The sequence below is a fragment of the Xyrauchen texanus genome, chromosome 7 (assembly GCF_025860055.1).
Source record: "Xyrauchen texanus isolate HMW12.3.18 chromosome 7, RBS_HiC_50CHRs, whole genome shotgun sequence".
NCBI lineage: Eukaryota > Metazoa > Chordata > Actinopteri > Cypriniformes > Catostomidae > Xyrauchen > Xyrauchen texanus.
In genome coordinates, this window is record NC_068282.1 from 2,539,459 (window position 1) to 2,561,195 (window position 21,737).

The 21,737-nt window shown below is 36.1% G+C and overlaps 1 protein-coding gene across 1 annotated transcript; it reads left to right on the plus strand.

Moving 5' to 3' along the window:
- The first annotated feature begins 442 nt into the window (after nucleotides 1-442).
- ddx27 (DEAD (Asp-Glu-Ala-Asp) box polypeptide 27) lies at nucleotides 443-18,785 on the plus strand. Its single transcript, XM_052130160.1, has 21 exons — nucleotides 443-683; nucleotides 3,448-3,597; nucleotides 3,732-3,791; nucleotides 3,902-4,097; nucleotides 4,178-4,227; nucleotides 4,318-4,401; nucleotides 4,513-4,618; nucleotides 8,428-8,601; nucleotides 8,747-8,897; nucleotides 12,113-12,212; nucleotides 15,151-15,292; nucleotides 15,469-15,622; nucleotides 15,838-15,919; nucleotides 16,370-16,547; nucleotides 16,793-16,899; nucleotides 16,997-17,093; nucleotides 17,864-17,955; nucleotides 18,126-18,246; nucleotides 18,342-18,435; nucleotides 18,517-18,588; nucleotides 18,680-18,785. The coding sequence occupies exons 1-21, from the start codon at nucleotides 597-599 to the stop codon at nucleotides 18,693-18,695; spliced, it is 2,313 nt and encodes a 770-aa protein (XP_051986120.1). The 5' UTR covers nucleotides 443-596; the 3' UTR covers nucleotides 18,696-18,785.
- The last annotated feature ends 2,952 nt before the right edge of the window (nucleotides 18,786-21,737 follow it).

Genomic DNA, 21,737 nt, shown 5'->3' on the forward strand with positions numbered 1-21,737 from the left:
TTTAAGGTGACTATAGATTAGTTTGTGCTAATATACACTACTTCCGATAAGAACCATATCAAACGCATTCCTCTGTTGTGCATTTCGACCAGATCGAACACCTCAACACTGACTCAACCAATGGGATAAGTTTGGGGTGGGACTATCTTTTTGGTAAACCAATGGCAGATGGAGGCGGTATTCATGGGAAACTTGTTTGAAAACAATATTTTCCCAATTCCATTTGGTGATGCTAGTGGCACAGAAATAACATTTTAAAAATAAAATCTGCAAAATTAGGTGCTGAATGATTAGTCGAGATCATAATGCAAGTTCAGTTCAATTTGAAGGTGTTTTATTGGCCGATGGTGTCAGTACTGTCATAATTGTCCTCGCCTCTAGGTGGCAGTAACCGTCGAATTAGAGCGTTGATACTGATGACGTAGTTCCGCATCTCCATTCACACACGTGTTTATCCGTACGTGAGTGTCACAGTGTGGGTGAATCAGAACCGAAGAAACTCACGTCAATGTTTTATTACATTTTAGCTTAATATAAGTTTAACAGTCTGTTAAAGGGACCGTGTTTATTATTCCGTCAAATCAGCGCAATCAAACATGTTTTCAGATCTTGATCTGATCGGAACTATTGATGATGATGATAATGTACCAGAAGAACCGGACTCAGCGACTGATGATGAATCGGTAAGTTTATAGTTCATATGACTTATTAAAATATGGTGTTTTGGACAGGTTTCAAAGTCCATACTTTTTAACATGCACCATGATTATAACATGTTTGTACACGTTTAGCATGTTAAAGTACCATACTTTTTTGACATGCACCATGATAATGGCCTATTTTTTTTTATTTTCTTCATATATATCATGGTAATACCATGTTTATTTGGACACGCACCATGATAATACCTTGTTTTTACACATTTACTATGGTATTACCATTCTTTTAGGACATGCACCCTGTTTATTTGGACACGCACCATGATAATACCTTGTTTTTACACATTTACTATGGTATTACCATGCTTTTAGGACATGGCACCATGTTTATTTGGACATGCACCATGATAATACCTTGTTTTTACACATTTACTATGGTATTACCATCCTTTTAGGACATGCACCATGTTTATTTGGACATGCACCATGATAATACCTTGTTTTTACACATTTACTATGGTATTACCATGTTTATTTGGACATGCACCATGATAATACCATGTTTTTACACATTTACTATGGCATTACCATGTTTATTTGGACATGCACCATGATAATACCATGTTTTTACACATTTACTATGGCATTACCATGTTTATTTGGACATGCACCATGATAATACCATGTTTTTACACATTTACTATGGTATTACCATGTTTGTTTGGACATGCACCATGATAATACCATGTTTTTACACATTTACTATGGTATTACCATGTTTATTTGGACGCGCACCATGATAATACCTTGTTTTTACACATTTACTATGGTATTACCATGTTTATTTGGACATGCACCATGATAATACCATGTTTTTACACATTTACTATGGTATTACCATGTTTATTTGGACACGCACCATGATAATACCATGTTTTTACACATTTACTATGGTATTACCATGTTTATTTGGACATGCACCATGATAATACCATGTTTTTACACATTTACTATGGTATTACCATGTTTATTTGGACACGCACCATGATAATACCTTGTTTTTACACATTTACTATGGTATCACCATGCTTTTAGGACATGCACCATGTTTATTTGGACATGCACCATGATAATACCTTGTTTTTACACATTTACTATGGTATTACCATGTTTATTTGGACATGCACCATGATAATACCATGTTTTTACACATTTACTATGGTATTACCATGTTTATTTGGACATGCACCATGATAATACCATGTTTTTACACATTTACTATGGTATTACCATGTTTATTTGGACACGCACCATGATAATACCATGTTTTTACACATTTACTATGGTATTACCATGTTTATTTGGACACGCACCATGATAATACCATGTTTTTACACATTTACTATGGTATTACCATGTTTATTTGGACATGCACCATGATAATACCTTGTTTTTACACATTTACTATGGTATTACCATGTTTATTTGGACATGCACCATGATAATACCATGTTTTTACACATTTACTATGGTATTACCATGCTTTTAGGACATGCACCATGATAATACCATGTTTTTACACATTTACTATGGTATTACCATGTTTATTTGGACACGCACCATGATAATACCTTGTTTTTACACATTTACTATGGTATTACCATGCTTTTAGGACATGCACCATGTTTATTTGGACATGCACCATGATAATACCATGTTTTTACACATTTACTATGGTATTACCATGTTTATTTGGACACGCACCATGATAATACCATGTTTTTACACATTTACTATGGTATTACCATGTTTATTTGGACATGCACCATGATAATACCATGTTTTTACACATTTACTATGGTATTACCATGTTTATTTGGACACGCACCATGATAATACCTTGTTTTTACACATTTACTATGGTATCACCATGCTTTTAGGACATGCACCATGTTTATTTGGACATGCACCATGATAATACCTTGTTTTTACACATTTACTATGGCATTACCATGTTTATTTGGACATGCACCATGATAATACCATGTTTTTACACATTTACTATGGTATTACCATGTTTATTTGGACACGCACCATGATAATACCATGTTTTTACACATTTACTATGGTATTACCATGTTTATTTGGACACGCACCATGATAATACCATGTTTTTACACATTTACTATGGTATTACCATGTTTATTTGGACACGCACCATGATAATACCATGTTTTTACACATTTACTATGGTATTACCATGTTTATTTGGACATGCACCATGATAATACCTTGTTTTTACACATTTACTATGGTATTACCATGTTTATTTGGACATGCACCATGATAATACCATGTTTTTACACATTTACTATGGTATTACCATGCTTTTAGGACATGCACCATGATAATACCATGTTTTTACACATTTACTATGGTATTACCATGTTTATTTGGACACGCACCATGATAATACCTTGTTTTTACACATTTACTATGGTATTACCATGCTTTTAGGACATGCACCATGTTTATTTGGACATGCACCATGATAATACCATGTCATTACACATTACTATGGTAAAACATGTACATTCTTGAAATAAACATCAAAGTATAATTGTAAGTGTCGTGAAAATATAATATCACAAATATGGTAATCATTCAGTACCGCTGCATCTATATAATTACCATCTGATACATCACTATTGTAAGTTCACAGTACTGTTTGATAAGAGTGATTGGCATCTCCTGCATTCGTTCTGATTCTTGCTCTCCTCCGCTTCAGGAACAGCCCATTGTTTTGAGTAAAGAGAAGCGAGCACTGAAAGGTCGCAGCGCTGGAGATTTCACTGCAGATTTTGAGTTTGGCGAGAGAGATGGTCTGTACTGTGATGATTGGGCGATGGCTGATGTGATGGCTCAGCTGAAGAAGAGGGTGAGTATTACACACATCACGAATCGTTAGATCTTTAAGAAGATCAGTTTAAGATATATATATATATATGTCAATGTTTCAAATTGTTCATGTCAACCGTCACTATTGAATCACCTCTTCTTTCACCTTTTAAGAAAGCTCCCACGACTCTGGACCAAAAGATTGAGAAAGTGCGAAAAAAGCGCAAGATCGAGGTAAGATGATTTGCCATATGTGATGTATTTATTTGCCATTAATAGTCAGTATCTTTTACAGACTGAATAGTTTTAGTTAAAAGATCTCTGGCGTATTCGTGTGTCTCTAGGAGAAAGCTCAGAAAGACGGCAAGAAGCCAGAAGCTTCAGTCTCCAAAGAGGAAGATGACGAAGAAGCGGAGGAAAACAAGGATGATGATGACGAAGAGATTGATGATGATGATGGTAATAATGAAGCAGATGCTGATGATGACTTGGAAGATGATGAGTTTTCATCAGGTGATGAAGAGGTCCTGAAAAAAGCAGGTATGTGTTAACAGCAAACAAACGGACGCATTCTGATTTGAAGTAGTTTTAGTAGATTTCGGTGTCTCTCCGTCTTTCAGACACTTTAAGAGAGAAACAGAAGAAAGGCAAAAAGAAAGCCACAGAAATGGTGAGTATGAAACCGCTTTTCATTATAAGCTGCTCTTGTTAAAGTAAAACTGATTCTATATTGAGTTTCTTTACACTCTCGTTCTCGCAGCCTGAAGCATTTTTTGAAGACGCCTCTCATTATGATGAGAGCCTCACTTTCCAGGAGATGAATCTCTCTAGACCTTTACTGAAGGTGAGACCGCAAGCATCCGCATAAAACAGTGCAACTTTAGTTTGTAAAGCTTTAGTGGTAATTCGTAATATATGTGGGTGAATTGCATCTCACAAAGTTTTCCTCTTGTAGGCGATCACTGTTATGGGCTTTAAACAGCCCACTCCCATTCAGAAAGCCTGTGTGCCTGTGGGGCTGATGGGAAAAGATATCTGTGCATGTGCAGCTACTGGAACTGGTAAGAGTTCAACGTTTGCGGCTAGTTAAAATTGTATTTAAGGGGGCAGATAACCGATTAATCTGCCGATAGTTTTTAAAATCAATGTTTGGAACTTTCTTAGACTTTCCTTACTATAAAGGACACCACAGAGGATATAAGAGTCCAAAATGAATAAAATCCCAGAAGCAGTTTATTTTGCAGCCAAAATCCCAATAATAACCGGGGGGGGATGCAGATTTGGAGCATAATACACTTAATTATTTCAGGGTTCTGATGCTGATTTATCTCAGTTACATGCCATATATTTAAGTATTTACCAAATTATGTTTTTTTTTTTTTTATTAAACTCAAGATATGAAGTTGGAGGCAGGTTGTATGTGCTGATGGGGATGTTTCCATATAGTCAAATTTTTCTTTTCATGCCCTCGCTTCAATTTAGATCACTTGATGTATTGCATCAACAGCCAAATATGCATTAAAGTGATGATAAAAATATGAATCAATATTGTCAGTCCGTTGATTATAACTGTAGAATCTGCCGTCACCGAGAAACAAAGAAAAAACTATTAGCAACTGTAGGCATTGATTTTATTTATTTTTTGCCGATAACTAATAGTTCCAAAAAGCAACTATTGGCACCAGGTAATCTGTAAAACCGATATATCGGTTTATCTCTATAAAAAAAAAATTCTATCGCCAGGGATTTTTTTTTGTCAGCTCCAGTTAATTGATAAAACCAATATATCGTTCCTCTGTAAAAATAATAAAAAAATACCAGCAACTAAACGCATCGGTTTATTTATTTTTTGCCGATAACTGAGAGTCCAAAAAGCAACTATCGGCTCCAGGTAATCAGTATAACGATATATATCTTTCTACTTCTATAAAAAAAAATGCCATCTATAGGGATCGATTTTGTTTAAATATTTTTTTGCCGATATCTGATAGTCCAAAAAGCTACTGTTGGCACCAGTTAATCGATAAAACCAATATATCGGTCTAACTCTAAAAAATACTATAGGCAACTATAGGAATTTATGTATTTTTTGCCAATAACTGATAGTTCCAAAAAGCAACTATCAGCACCAGTTAATCGATAAAACCGATATATCGGTATATCTCTATAAAAAACTATTGGTATAGATTTTTTGCCAATAACCGATAGTTCCAAAAAGCAACTATCGGCACCAGTTAATCGATAAAACCGATATATCGGTCTATCTCTGTAAAAAAAACTATTGGTATAGATTTTTTGCCAATAACCGATAGTTCCAAAAAGGAACTATCGGCACTAGTTAATCAATAAAACCGATATATCGGTCTATCTCTAAAAAATACTATAGGCAACTATAGGAATTGATTTATTTTTTGCCAATAACGGAGTTCCAAAAGCAACTATCGGCACCAGTTAATCGATAAAACCGATATATCGGTATATCTCTATAAAAAACTATTGGTATAGATTTTTTGCCAATAACCGATAGTTCCAAAAAGCAACTATCGGCACCAGTTAATCGATAAAACCGATATATCGGTCTATCTCTGTAAAAAAAACTATTGGTATAGATTTTTTGCCAATAACCGATAGTTCCAAAAAGCAACTATCGGCACTAGTTAATCAATAAAACCGATATATCGGTCTATCTCTAAAAAATACTATAGGCAACTATAGGAATTGATTTATTTTTTGCCAATAACGGAGTTCCAAAAAGCAACTATCGGCACCAGTTAATCGATAAAACCGATATATCGGTATATCTCTATAAAAAACTATTGGTATAGATTTTTTGCCAATAACCGATAGTTCCAAAAAGCAACTATCGGCACCAGTTAATCGATAAAACCGATATATCGGTCTATCTCTGTAAAAAAAACTATTGGTATAGATTTTTTGCCAATAACCGATAGTTCCAAAAAGCAACTATCGGCACTAGTTAATCAATAAAACCGATATATCGGTCTATCTCTAAAAAATACTATAGGCAACTATAGGAATTGATTTATTTTTGCCAATAACGGAGTTCCAAAAAGCAACTATCGGCACCAGTTAATCGATAAAACCGATATATCGGTATATCTCTATAAAAAACTATTGGTATAGATTTTTGCCAATAACCGATAGTTCCAAAAGCAACTATCGGCACCAGTTAATCGATAAAACCGATATATCGGTCTATCTCTGTAAAAAACTATTGGTATAGATTTTTTGCCAATAACCGATAGTTCCAAAAGCAACTATCGGCACTAGTTAATCAATAAAACCGATATATCGGTCTATCTCTAAAAAATACTAAAGGCAACTATAGGAATTTATTTATTTTTTGCCAATAGCGGAGTTCCAAAAGCAACTATCGGCACCAGTTAATCGATAAAACCGATATATCGGTATATCTCTATAAAAAACTATTGGTATAGATTTTTGCCAATAACCGATAGTTCAAAAAGCAACTATCGGCACCAGTTAATCGATAAAACCGATATATCGGTCTATCTCTGTAAAAAAACTATTGGTATAGATTTTTGCCAATAACCGATAGTTCCAAAAAGCAACTATCGGCACTAGTTAATCAATAAAACCGATATATCGGTCTATCTCTAAAAAATACTAAAGGCAACTATAGGAATTTATTTATTTTTTGCCAATAACGGAGTTCCAAAAAGCAACTATCGGCACCAGTTAATCGATAAAACCGATATATCGGTATATCTCTATAAAAAACTATTGGTATAGATTTTTTGCCAATAACCGATAGTTCCAAACAGCAACTATCGGCACCAGTTAATCGATAAAACCGATATATCGGTCTATCTCTGTAAAAAAAACTATTGGTATAGATTTTTTGCCAATAACCGATAGTTCCAAAAAGCAACTATCGGCACTAGTTAATCAATAAAACCGATATATCGGTCTATCTCTAAAAAATACTATAGGCAACTATAGGAATTGATTTATTTTTTGCCAATAACGGAGTTCCAAAAAGCAACTATCGGCACCAGTTAATCGATAAAACCGATATATCGGTATATCTCTATAAAAAACTATTGGTATAGATTTTTTGCCAATAACCGATAGTTCCAAAAAGCAACTATCGGCACCAGTTAATTGATAAAACCGATATATCGGTCTACTTCTATACAAAACTATCAGTATAGTCGCATAGATTGTTTACAGATAACCAATAGTTAGTTAACCTGAACTAACAAAGAACAATATTTTACAGCATTTATTAAGACTTGCAACATTTATTAAAACATTTAGTAATTTTCGAAATCAAAAGTTGTATATGTTAACATAGTTAATGCACTATAACCTTACATGAACACTTGTATTTTGTTTATCTAACATTATCAAAGGTTATTAAATGCTGTAAATATATATTATTTATTGTTCGTTTATGATACCTAATGCATGAATGTTAACGAATGGAACCTTATTATAAAGTGCTACCCATTGTTGATAATTAATGCTGATTTAAATTTAGTTCAATGCATTAAAACTAACATTAAAACATAAATGCATTAAAATATAACAGACAGAAAGAAGAAATCACATGTATATGTAGGAATTTTATATTTATTCAAATATTGCACCTTTTAAGATTATTTTAATTTTAGATTAACATTAACGATGAATTTATAAATTTTAATGACAGTTCACTATTAAAACTGGAATGCCTATTGTAAACAAAAGTACTGTCATTGAATAAATTATGCTTTTTTGCAATATTCACTTTTGTTGGTTATAAGTGAACAGTAAGTGGTACATCTCGTTAACTCTCTCTCTCTCTCTCTCTCTCTCTGTCTCTCCCTCCTGCTGTCTGTCACAGGTAAGACTGCAGCCTTTATGTTGCCGGTTTTGGAGCGTTTGATCTACAAGCCCAGAGAGATGCAGGTGACACGAGTGTTGGTGTTAGTGCCAACCAGAGAGCTGGGCATACAGGTGCACACTGTGACCCGACAGCTGGCACAGTTCACCAGCATCATCACATGCCTGGCAGTCGGTAAGGATGTTTTCACACTTTCTCTAAAGCAATGACAATTATACATTTGTATGTAAACACATTTTTGGAGCCACTGTATGCTCTCTAGTACATAAATAGAATAAATACACTCCTGATGTTGTGCACGTTTTGTTGCTCTTGTCAGGTGGGTTGGATCTTAAGTCTCAGGAGGCGGCGTTGAGGGCGGGGCCTGATGTCCTTATTGCCACACCTGGACGGTTAATCGACCATTTGCACAACACGCCATCGTTTGAACTGACTCAGATTGAGATTCTCATCCTGGATGAAGCCGACAGGTACAAGAGGACTAATATATTGTTGTTGTTGTACTCTCTAAAGCCAATATATTCCATAACAAATCCAGTACTTGAATTAAATGAAAATATGAGGTTATAATGGACAATTAATTAATCAGACTTCTGTTTTTATCATTTATTAACAACTAGAGGTCGACCGATATATCGGTTTTACCGGTAGTTGCTTTTTGGAACTACCGTTTTAGTTTGTTTATACATTTTCGATGATTGTAAGAGTGCATCTATTGATTTGTGTGAGCGGGGAGATCAGACATTTCAAAATAAAAGTCCCCGGTGTATTGCGGGCTTGTAGATCTTTAAAAGTCCTGCGTTATGCACCAAATCTTATTTTGTTCTGGATATTTTTAGGATTTTGGTTGAACAATAAAATGCATCTGGGATTTGATTAATTTTTGACTTTTGTGGGCTCTATGTCTGTGCCGTCACAGTAAAGAAATACTTTTTTAACATTGAAAACATTTATTTTAAAAACTATCGGCCAATTAATCAGTTATCAGCCTTTTGTACAGCTTAGTCGTGGGTATCGGCAAAATCGGTCGACCTTTATTAACAATTCTAGAACATGATTGAGCATTTGACACTTTTTTTTCTTTTTTTAACAAAGTTATAACATGATAACCTTTGATAAATGTTATATTTAGCTTCATTATTGTTTTTTAGCGTCAAATAATTATGGATTTTATTCACATAATTATTTATATTTGTTTATTATTTTTAAATTATTGATATTTATTTAAATTCTAGAAATTATTCGCATTTTACACTTTTAATAGTAGAAATAATAGTTATAATAAATGTTATTTGTAAAGCAACTTTCATACATAAAATGCACAGATCAGAAAATAAAAGCTTTTAGAGAGAAGCATCAAAACGATAATAAAGCATTACAATTTCTTGCATTATTTCACCTAAATGAACATTTTTCTCTTTGTATTGATTGTTGTATTAAGCAAATAAAAAAAAAAACTTTTTAGCAACATAAAAAAACACTGTTTCAGAATTCACATTAAGGGTATGACTATATGTAATTTATGTTGACGAATAGGGCTGCAACCGATTATTATTTTGATAATCGATTAATCTAACGATTATTCGACTATTCTGTGATTATTGCAAGATTAATCGTTCGCTCTTAACTGATTATTCAGCTTGTGCACGACTTAAAAGGTTGTATTAAACGTGCTTACTAACAATAAAGCGGACAAAATCATCTTTTAAAAATACCTCTAAATGACATTCACTGAATTAAACGGGAAAAATACGTTTTATTAAATTTAATTTTGCTAAACTAAATGCACGTTGTTTTTAAAGGAGTTTTAGATATTTATATTGGAAAACAAGCCAAAACAAACAAATCAAAAACGTATTTTGTTGCCGTGTATAACGAGGCGAAGACTTCCTTTCTCACCTTTCTGTTCACTTCAATCCATCTTTAACTCACAATATACAAACTCTCTCTCATTAATAAAGCTGCGTTTTGCCAATTTTCTTCACAATAAGAAATGCACTGTAACACATTTTATGATTCAATAAGTTGCGAGTCATCACGTTATAGTCTGGCTGCATTAAGGTGCGTACACACTGCGAGACAGCGACTCAATCCCATTCGTTTTCAATGAGAGCACAGCGACTTCCGGCGACATGAGCTGTCGCGACCGTTGGCGCTAGATGTGGGCGTGTCCAGCGACGCGACGAAGTTGAGACAAGTTCAACTTTATTCAAATGAAGAGCGACTAACGGAAGCGACAGCCAATAGGAGAGAAGACGGGAGAGCTCGCGTGATCCTTCTCTCTCTCGCTCAGCTCCTGCAGTAACGGAAAGATGGATGAAAGGCTAATTCTTGCTGTTAGCAATTTTCCAGTGCTCTATGATATGTCTCTTCCCACGTTCAAGGACATTTTTAAGAAAAATACTGCGTGGAAATGTCTATCTGAGATCGCGGGGATTTTGTGGACCCAGACAGACCGGCATTTGCATTTTCTCCGCAGATAAACAGCCGCTATGGCAAACAGCACGCCTTGTTTCTCATTCATCTTTGATGTAAAGCATTTTATGTACCGATTCCATTTATATTTAGTCTTTTCCCTCCAAAATGTTTGTTTTTAGTGGCAAGAAAAGAGATTTGCTGTCAAGAGCAATGGAATGACATCCGTGAATGTCATTTATAAACGTTACTAGGCAACCAGTAGTGGGAACGCCCACTAGCGACTTCACCGCCAGCCACTGGCGACCTGCAGCGACAAAGTCGCTGGCAGTGTGTACGCACCTTTATGCGTTTAGGATGAGCATCCCCGCTACAAAGTGAGCCTCAGCCGGGTGCAGTTTCAATCTGTCCCCCTTTACATCGGGATATTCGTGCAACTCATAGTAGAGGCGCTGACCGCACAGAAAAATGCCAGTTTCGGAGTTTGTAGTTATTTACATGATCTGCTTCTGTATTATTTGCACTTTAATAAAGCTAAAATTAAAGATGTAATGCCGGGTGTTTCCTTTAAAGAGATCCGGCTCTGCAGATTCCACAACAAGAGTGCTTCTGTATTTACTTATTTTGTATTTTTGCATTATAATTGCCTCGTTCTTTACGATCTACATCGCCTGAAGCTGTTTGGAAAGTTGAGTGCATCTCTGATCTGTGTAATTCTTCCTCTCGTCAGTCATGCGCGAGCTGCGGTGCTGCTCTCACGCGTCATCATTAGAGTTTAATATGATCTCCTGTTACGTTAAATGAGATTAAAACGACTATTCGACAATTCATATTTTTGTCGACAATTTTGTCAATTACGTCGACTAATTGTTTCAGCCCAATTGTAGATCGAAATATCCAAGGTGATGAATGAATTAAAAAAAGAAATGGAAAGTGAACAATTTAATAAAACGACTAAAAAGACTTAAAATATTTGAAATATAAATATTAGCTAACAGTTTGCATTTTTTCCAACATTGCAATCTTCAGCATACATTTTACAGCACCATTTTTGTGCTAAATAAACAGTTAAATCGTCTTTATCTTCCCTTACCGGTAATATTGTTATTTAATATTATAATGTTTGAGTCTTGAAACAAAGATCAGTATCTGAAGTGTTTCATAACTAGCCGTCACATGATTTGCCCTGGAAACTTCTAGAACTATGACATCACTTCCTCTTGAGTTTGGCGGGTTTCTTCAGAAATGTTCTTGTTTTTCTGCGGTTTAGGATGTTGGATGAATACTTTGAAGAGCAGATGAAGGAGATCATCAGGATGTGCTCGTATCAGAGACAGACGATGCTGTTCTCCGCTACCATGAGCGAAGAGGTGATGAATTCTCTTGTCACATTTGACATTATTACACCGTGTGTCGCACATGTATTTTTGCTGATTTTGATCAAGTAAAAGTAACAACAATGTTTGTTTTGTTACTGATATTTCAAATTGAGTATTTGCTGAATTGAAGCAACTTGTGCTTGCTTGAAATTAAATTAATTAAAATCATCCTGTTTTCACAGTTTTTTTATTTTTTGTAATCAGCTGTGCAAATCTTTTTTTTTTTTTTTTTTTTGCATAACCGTAATGAGAAATTTGGGGAAATGGGTTTAAATTTGTGTGAAAAAAAATTATCCAACAAATTTGCTTTATTGAATTTTATTTATATATATATATATTATGGCTGTCGATTTAACACGTTAATTCAATGTGATTAATTTGACAAATTAACGCAATTAATCGCACCATAATAAGGAAGATTCCTGAGAAATGCAAGCTTGTAGTACCACCTGTTTACTCCAGGGGGCAGTAAGTGAAATTTCAGCTGTACGAGCAACACACAGTTTACACAGTGAAGAAAACAACCCAAAACACAGTTCTTGCGTTCAAAACACTTGAAGGAGCACAAATGCGATCTAAGAGATCTCAAGATGTGTTTAAAGATCGAGTATTAAACTATATTTAACTTGACACGGTGAAACATTTTATTTAAAAAATGTTTTTTTTAATATTTAAAGATAATTATATATTAATCTTTATATATTTAATTATTGTTATATGAGGGGCTTTCGCAGCAAATATTTGTAGATGCGATTAATTGCGATTAATTAATCAGGACACCGTTTAATTAATTTGATTAAAATTAAGCGATTGACAGTTCTCTAATATATATACATTAGTAAAACAATGGTCTTTATTTTTAATGCATTTAATTTAATACAAATATTAATTAATTTTTCATATTTATGTGTGTGTTGCATTTTATATAGCGCTTTTTCAGACACTATACTCACTATGTATATAAGATTTTTTCCCATGTTACTAACATATAAAATAACCATTTTGGTGAAAATAATGGTCCTAAAAATATGTTTAACTTTCTTTAAAACAATATTCCTTATTTGTTTTAATACAAATATGTATGAATTAGTTTTATAGAATATATATATATATATATATATATATATATATATATATACACTCACCTAAAGGATTATTAGGAACACCTGTTCAATTTCTCATTAATGCAATTATCTAATCAACCAATCACATGGCAGTTGCTTCAATGCATTTAGGGGTGTGGTCCTGGTCAAGACAATCTCCTGAACTCCAAACTGAATGTCAGAATGGGAAAGAAAGGTGATTTAAGCAATTTTGAGCGTGGCATGGTTGTTGGTGCCAGATGGGCCGGTCTGAGTATTTCACAATCTGCTCAGTTACTGGGATTTTCACGCACAACCATTTCTAGGGTTTACAAAGAATGGTGTGAAAAGGAAAAACATCCAGTATGCGGCAGTCCTGTGGGCTAAAAATGCCTTGTTGATGCTAGAGGTCAGAGGAGAATGGGCCGACTGATTCAAGCTGATAGAAGAGCAACTTTGCCTGAAATAACCACTGCTACAACCGAGGTATGCAGCAAAGCATTTGTGAAGCCACAACACGCACAACCTTGAGGCAGATGGGCTACAACAGCAGAAGACCCCACCGGGTACCACTCATCTCCACTACAAATAGAGTAAAAAGAGGCTACAATTTGCAAGAGCTCACCAAAATTGGACAGTTGAAGACTGGAAAAATGTTGCCTGGTCTGATGAGTCTCGATTTCTGTTGAGACATTCAGATGGTAGAGTCAGAATTTGGCGTAAACAGAATGAGAACATGGATCCATCATGCCTTGTTACCACTGTGCAGGCTGGTGGTGGTGGTGTAATGGTGTGGGGATGTTTTCTTGGCACACTTTAGGCCCCTTAGTGCCAATTGGGCATCGCTTAAATGCCACGGCCTACCTGAGCATTGTTTCTGACCATGTCCATCCCTTTATGGCCACCATGTACCCATCCTCTGATGGCTACTTCCAGCAGGATAATGCACCATGTCACAAAGCTCGAATCATTTCAAATTGGTTTCTTGAACATGACAATGAGTTCACTGTACTAAAATGGCCCCCACAGTCACCAGATCTCAACCCAATAGAGCATCTTTGGGATGTGATGGAACGGAGCTTGCGTGCCCTGGATGTGCATCCCACAAATCTCCATCAACTGCAAGATGCTATCCTATCAATATGGGCCAACATTTCTAAAGAATGCTTTCAGCACCTTGTTGAATCAATGCCACGTAGAATTAAGGCAGTTCTGAAGGCGAAAGGGGGTCAAACACAGAATTAGTATGGTGTTCCTAATAATCCTTTAGGTGAGTGTATGTGTGTATATATATATATTTATATATATACAAATGATCAATAAATATTTGTATTGAAAGAAATGTATTTAAATATAAGTAATATTGATTAAAAGAACTCATTTTTTAAAACTCAAAGAAAAGCTAATTTTTGACCGAAGTAATATTGACCGTCTATTTCATGCTGTAGCAACTCAACGACAATGTTAAGCTTCATTTAATGAACCAAATATCTTTCAACTGTGTTTGATATAATGGCAAATGATTTTCTAGAACCTAATGATCAATTTAGCATTATTACTCAAGGATAATGTGTTGGAGTGATGCTGCTGGAAATGGGGCCATTTGATAAAAAAAATTACCTTTTTGGTTGGGACAGATGGTGCTGTTTTTTACATCAGTAATGTCCTGACTATACTTTGTGACTTAAAGTACCAATATCCTTCCAAAACAGCAAAATCTGTACATTATTCCAAACTTGTGTGTATGTATGTATATATATATATATATTTAGATGTGTATATAATGTATTTCTTTTGATGTTGAGGTTAAAGATGATTGTGAGATTGACCCTCATTTTGTGTTAAAGGTGAAAGATTTGGCATCCGTATCGCTGAAGCAGCCTGTGAGGATCTTTGTGAACAGTAACACCGATGTGGCTCCGTATCTCAGACAAGAGTTTGTGAGGATTCGACCGGCCAAAGAAGGAGATAGAGAAGCTATTGTTGCAGGTGAGGTACTCCGATGAGGAACGTCACTCGACAGATTGGGAATGCTCTGTCTCACATGCACACCCATGATGCCTAAAAATGCTAATAAGGGTTTGAAACGGATCCATGGAGTCTTGTAGACCTGGACTAAAGTGTGTGCAGAAGCATGTCATGTTATTGTACATCTCTGTCTGCAGCTCTCCTGACGAGAACGTTTCAGGATCACGTGATGCTCTTCACTCAGACTAAGAAACAAGCTCACCGGATGCACATCCTGCTAGGGCTGATGGGGTTAAAGGTCGGGGAGCTTCACGGAAACCTGTCTCAAACTCAAAGATTGGAGAGTCTCCGGTACGGTCAAGAACTTTGTGTTGAGCAGTAAATAGGAAATGTACAGTGATGGACCCAGATTATTTAGTAGACTCCTGTCATTCTGCCGGGGGCAAAATTTGATCAAGATTTGAATGAATAAATGCACCTTTATCAAGCTGAAACTGCAAGTGAAATAAACGAAAATGGCAGGTATGTGCGTGATAACGAATGGAGATCTTTTGAATGTGTTTCAGGCGATTTAAAGATGAGCAGATTGATATTTTGGTCGCCACAGATGTCGCTGCCAGAGGTCTGGATATAGAGGGAGTCAAAACGGTGAGTAGATTTTCCGTCATATTTCATCATCTGTCTGTCTGTGGATCTAGACCAGGCGAGGGTTTGGTTATTCAGTTGCCATGACAACTAGGGTTGCACATACGCACCTTCAGTTTGGCCTAATCCGGGCAGTAGCGTCGCAATTTCGCGCTCTGTTCTCAGAAGTCCTTGGAAGGCGCGTATGCGCAAACCCAGTTGTCATGGCAACTGAATAAACAAAACCTCCTCTGGTCAATATTTACTCGTCAAGTGCAAGTCAAACAGAAACTAAAAGAAGGAAAGACATTAAATTTATTTTTATTAAAATTTATCGAAATTACATTTTAAATGTTGTGTGATCTACCAGCATTGCCTTTGCGATCGACTGGTAGATCGCGATCGACGTATTGGGCACCCCTGATCTAGACGTTCGTGTATTTATACGAGTGTTATTTTTTCATCTGTTTGCAGGTAATAAACTTCACGATGCCCAACACGGTGAAGCATTACGTGCACAGGGTGGGCCGAACGGCTCGTGCGGGTAAAATCGGGCGATCTGTGTCTCTCGTGGGTGAGACGGAAAGGAAGATGCTGAAAGAGATCGTTAAAAAAGCCAAAACGGCCGTCAAAGCGCGAGTGATTCCTCAAGGTACAATTGAATTTCTGTCGTTGTAGCAATGCTGAACATTACAGCTGCAGTAGGACTTAAACTGTCTTTCTTACTTGATCTTTTAGGTTTTCTGGACGATTTAAGTTGCTCTTAATGTATCTTGCGCCAGGCGCAACATTTTAGCACTTTGTTGTATTCCGGAATTCATTGGAACAACGATACATAAATACGTTTTGTTACAAAAATGCTTCTGCTAATAAATGACATTTGTTGGCGTCTCACAGAGGTGATTCTGAAGTTCCGTGATCTGATTGACAAGTTGGAGAAGGACGTGTACGCCGTGTTGCGTTTAGAGAGAGAGGAGAAAGAGATGGTTCATTCAGAGGCGCAGGTTTGATCCAAATAAATATTTAATGAGTTTTAAAATGAATCACACTTTGTGTAGGTCCTGGAGTAAATTGTGTGTCCATGTTTTTGTTTGTGTTTAGATCAGCTCGGCTCAGAAGAGATTAACACAGGGTGCAGACGAGAAACAATTGCCTAGGACGTGGTTTCAAACACACGCAGAGAGAAAGAATGATCGCAGTGAGTCCAAGCGGTGTTTGATTCTTATTGGTTGACACATTTCAAAGGTGATTTGGTTTTCTAATCAGGGTCTCATCAGTAGTTCCAGGAGGGTCTCGCGGTCATAGAAAACCTGGAAATATTTATATATGAATATTGACACATTTTCATAAATAGTTGAATTCCTGAAAACCCCCTAAATAAAAAAAATAACTCCTTTTATTATTCATAAATAATGTTGTTTGTTTACAATCCTATGATGAACTGACTTTTATAATGGCTATCACTGGGGTTCTTTGGAGTCCCAGAGCCCCTTCCCAGACTGATGTATTTCAATCACCTTTATCCTCTCTTGGCATAGTGAAGTGGGTGAGACCATTTAGCCGACTTCATCCTGCTGGAAAAGTTGTATTGTTGTGGTGTTGATTTTATTGAACAGGGCCGTCAGTAATCAGGCATGGGTGTGTCTAGTCCAGCTGAACCCCATTTAGTAACTAAGGGGGCAAATACTTTTTCACACACACCCAGTTAGTATTGGATAACTTTTTTTGCTTCAACAAATAACATTATCATTTATAAACTGTATTTTGTGTTCACTCAGATTTTTGTAATTATTTTTTTTTTATATATATATAAACAATTTAGGATAAGATATCCACATAAACAGAAGAAATCATGATGGGGGCAAATACATTTTCACAGCACTGTATTCCTTTAAATAATAATGGTTTTCATCGTGTGCATCTTATTCAGTCTTATTGCTCATTTTCTGTTCTTGTTCTTTGTTAAAGTGTCTAAAGCGCTGCAGGATTTCGATATCGCTCTGAGAGGGAAGAAGAAACGCGCCGAGTTCCTGAAACAGGGCAAAAAGAAAGTATTAACGGTACGTTTTCTCACTTGCACACATATGAAAGAGTGTTCAGCTTGTGTGGATCTGGTATGAATGGTTAGAAATGGTGACGCATCGGATGTTTTGGTACAATCCGGCCTGTTTCCACGATTGTTTTGACGTGTTTTAACCCTTTTTTTATGTATTTGTTGCACGTGTATCAGGCTGAAGAGCGAGCGCAGTTCGAGGTGTTGAAGTCTCAGATGTACGCTGAACGAGCAGCTAAACGTAACAGCAAACAGAAGCGAGCCCGAGCCATCCCAGAAGATGAGCCAGTGAAGAAAGGTTTACAAATTAAAACCCTGAAACGTCCACGAGTAAAAACAACCCCTGGTCTCCCCCTTTAAAACTCTTCTGACTTTATAACGTTCTTGTTTCAGCTTCAAAACAAAATGGAAAATCCGGGAAGACGTCAATGTTTGACAAGGAGCTCACGGACACTAGCAAAAAAGTTCTGAAGCAGTACAGAGCCGGGTGTGTGACGTTTACACGAGATTTGAAGACGATATTTCAGAAGGTTTATTTGTTGTTAACGCTGGTGTTTTACTCTTCTAGACCGTCTTTTGAAGACCGGAAGAGACTCGGCATTCCAAACAAGAAAGGTGGACGCTTCAAATCAAAATCCAAGTAAGGTTTAATATTCCAATCAAGATGCCACACCTGTATGTTTATATCTACCCTTATTCTCAGCCTCATGAACATATATTTGTCTTTTCAGGTTCAGAAGAAAGTGAAACTTTGAGATCATCAAAGTTGTTCATCCGAACATCAGTCTTAGTATTTTCCCCGATATAAACTGTTCAAATAAAAAACTATAGACACCTCTGCTGACTCATGCTACTGTTTTACACATAGAGCTGTGACAATTCACCCCCCCCAATAGTTCAAGCTAAAATGAAAACTCTGTCATCATTTACTCACTTTATTGCATCTACACTACAATGAAAGTGAATGGTGACTGAAGCTCACATTCTGCCTAACATCTCCTGTTGTGTTCCATGGTAGAAAGAAATGAAGTGATGCAGGTTTGGAATAATATGAGGGTTATTAATGACCGTTTTTATTATTATTATTATAATGTTTGTCTTTATTCTGGGAGCTCCCAAGGATGAAATCAACTCAAAACAACCCTTTCATAGCACACATGAAACAAAGAACCAGTGTTTATGCAGAAAGCAGTTTTTTGTCAGGCAACCCTGAAGGTGCGTGCGTGTGTGTGTGTGTGTGTGTGTGTGTGTGTGTGGATGAACCATAACATTAAAACCACCTGCCTACTATTGTGTAGGTCCCCCTCGTGCTGCCAAAACTTCGCCAACCCGCATCTCAGAACGGCATTCAGACATGATAATCTCCTCACCACAATTGTACAGAGTGGTTATCTGAGTTACCGTAGTCTTGGTCCGTTCAAACCAGTCTTGCCGTTCTCTGTTGACCTGTCCCATCAACAAGGTGTTTCCGTCCAGAGAACTTTCGCTCACTGGATGTTTTTTGTTTTGGCGCCATTCTGAGTAAATTGTAGAGATTTTCTAGAAAATCCCAGAAATACTCAAACCAGCCCGTCGGGCACCAACAATCATGCCACGGTCCAAATCACTGAGATCACATTTTTTTTCCTCCCCATTCTGATGGTTGATGTGAGCATTGACTGAAGCTCCTGACCCGTATCTGCATGATTTTATGCACTGCTGCCACTCGATTGGCTGATTAGATACTGAGTATTTCTGGGATTTTCATGCACTAAAGTCTCTAGGATTTACTCCGAATGGTGCCAAAAACAAAAAACATCCAGTGAGCGACAGTTCTGTGGACAGAAACACCTTGTTGATGAGAGAGGTCAACAGAGAACGGACAGACTGGTTTGAACTGATAAAGTCAATGGTAACTCGGATAACCACTCTGTACAATTGTGTTGAGGAGATTATCATGTCTGAATGCCGTTCTGAGATGAGGGTTGGTGAAGTTTTGGCAGCACGACCCTTACAATTATTTGTCGCTAATGAGAATCCGGAAATGATCACATTTATTTTGAGCCATAATAGTTATATGTCATTTTCAATTTGGTTTAAAGTCATTAAGTAAAATGAAAATAACTGTCCAATAAGTGAAAGGATAGTATTTGGGGAAAATAGGCCCCCTGTTGCAGGTGCTAAAGACCCCTAAAACATAATTTGTCTTAATGGTGCCGAATAGATTTGTTATGAATAATGTGGGGGAATAGTGGACTCATATTGACTGATTCGATCACAATCAGGGCTGGACTGGTATTCGGACATACCGGGCATTTTCCTGGTGGGCCGACGCACTTTGGGGCCTTTCAGGGTGGACTGGCCATCAAGAGAACCGAGTAAGAAATGGGCCACGCATTATGCAGAACTCTTTAAGAATTTAAGATTTTTTATTTTTTTACTAGGTGTTTGAAACCAACATGCAAAAAATACCCTGATTTCCCTGATAGTAAATTTATGTTTTAAAAACATTTTCCAAACGTTACATTGTGGTTGTGGGAACATGAAAATGTCCCGTTACCAGGTTAATAATGTTATGAGGTTGTTCCATTAACGTTTTATTTACAACACTTGTTCCAAACCTTTAAATAATGTTAGCCATAATTGTTGGAACGTTCCCTGCTTGGTGGGCCGTATAATTGTGCTTTTAAATGTCCCTACTGAAAACCATTAAACTGCAGTATTTTATCCCAGTGCCATTAAAGCATAAAATTATGAATTCTATGTTATTATGCTTTCATTCTGGAGCCTTGGCTTCAAAATATACATTTCTAATATTTTCCACCAGATGGCGCCATTTTTCTCATGTTTAGCCTATGGAGCAAATACATACTTTTTGCCTATTTTCTGTATTATAGAGGACTGCAGGCCAATCGAATAAATGATGCAGCTAAAATTGTGTGGATCTCAGAGTGAGAGTGTGTGTGTGTAAAAACAACTGGCATTATGTAAACAAACTGACAAATTACAATTCTGGAAATGAATGAATATTTGTTAGTTATGATCAGGACTGATGTTGGTTAAAAAAATTTAAGTCAGTGGAAAATAATTATAATATTTTTATGGCAGTTTTTTTTATGTGGAGATTTTTGTCCTCTAAGGTCCTGTGTGTGTGTGTGTGTGTGTGTGTGTGTGTGTGTTTAATCTGACACTGCACAAAAAATAATAATGTATAAAAATCAATGTTGTTGCTTATCATTGACATATCCCAGACTGTCAAAAAAAATTCACCTTTTTTTTAATTAAATTGTTTTATTAAAAAAACTGTGGCGTAATATATACAACCTGGCATTTAAAGGGTTAAAATCCTGAAAAGGATTGAATATTTGGTAGTTATGATCAGGGGGAAAAAATTAAATAAAAATAAATGTAACTCATTGAAAGTGGAAAATAATATTAATATATAATATTATTATGGCAGTTTTTTGGCGCACGTTTGTCGCATTTTTGTCATTTTTGTCCTCTAAGGACCTCTGAGTAACTTTTTTTAAAGGGTTAAAATCTGGAAATATAATATCCAAATTAAAGATACATACCTACAATAGTACAACACTGCCTTTATATTTGAAAGTCAAATATGTATAAATGTAAACAAATTATATAAATCGTTAAATAATCGAGTCTTACAGTTCTGGCGCTATTAAAGTGTCAAGATGAGTTTTATATGCCCCGACCTGGTTTTACTGTATTGTTTATTATTACATGTTGCTATAGTGTTCATCAATTAGCACAGCTAGCGGTTTTTATTCAGCGTTTAAACTCTTTTCGTTT

What these genes read in the sequence shown, in the direction of transcription:
- ddx27 (XM_052130160.1), top strand. Translation starts at nt 597, where the DNA reads ATGTTTTCAGATCTTGATCTGATCGGAACTATTGATGATGATGATAAT. An exon ending in TGGTTCATTCAGAGGCGCAG is followed by an intron (nt 16,900 to 16,996) that starts GTTTGATCCAAA and finishes GTTTGTGTTTAG; the next exon opens with ATCAGCTCGGCTCAGAAGAG. An exon ending in AGAGAGAAAGAATGATCGCA is followed by an intron (nt 17,094 to 17,863) that starts GTGAGTCCAAGC and finishes TCTTTGTTAAAG; the next exon opens with TGTCTAAAGCGCTGCAGGAT.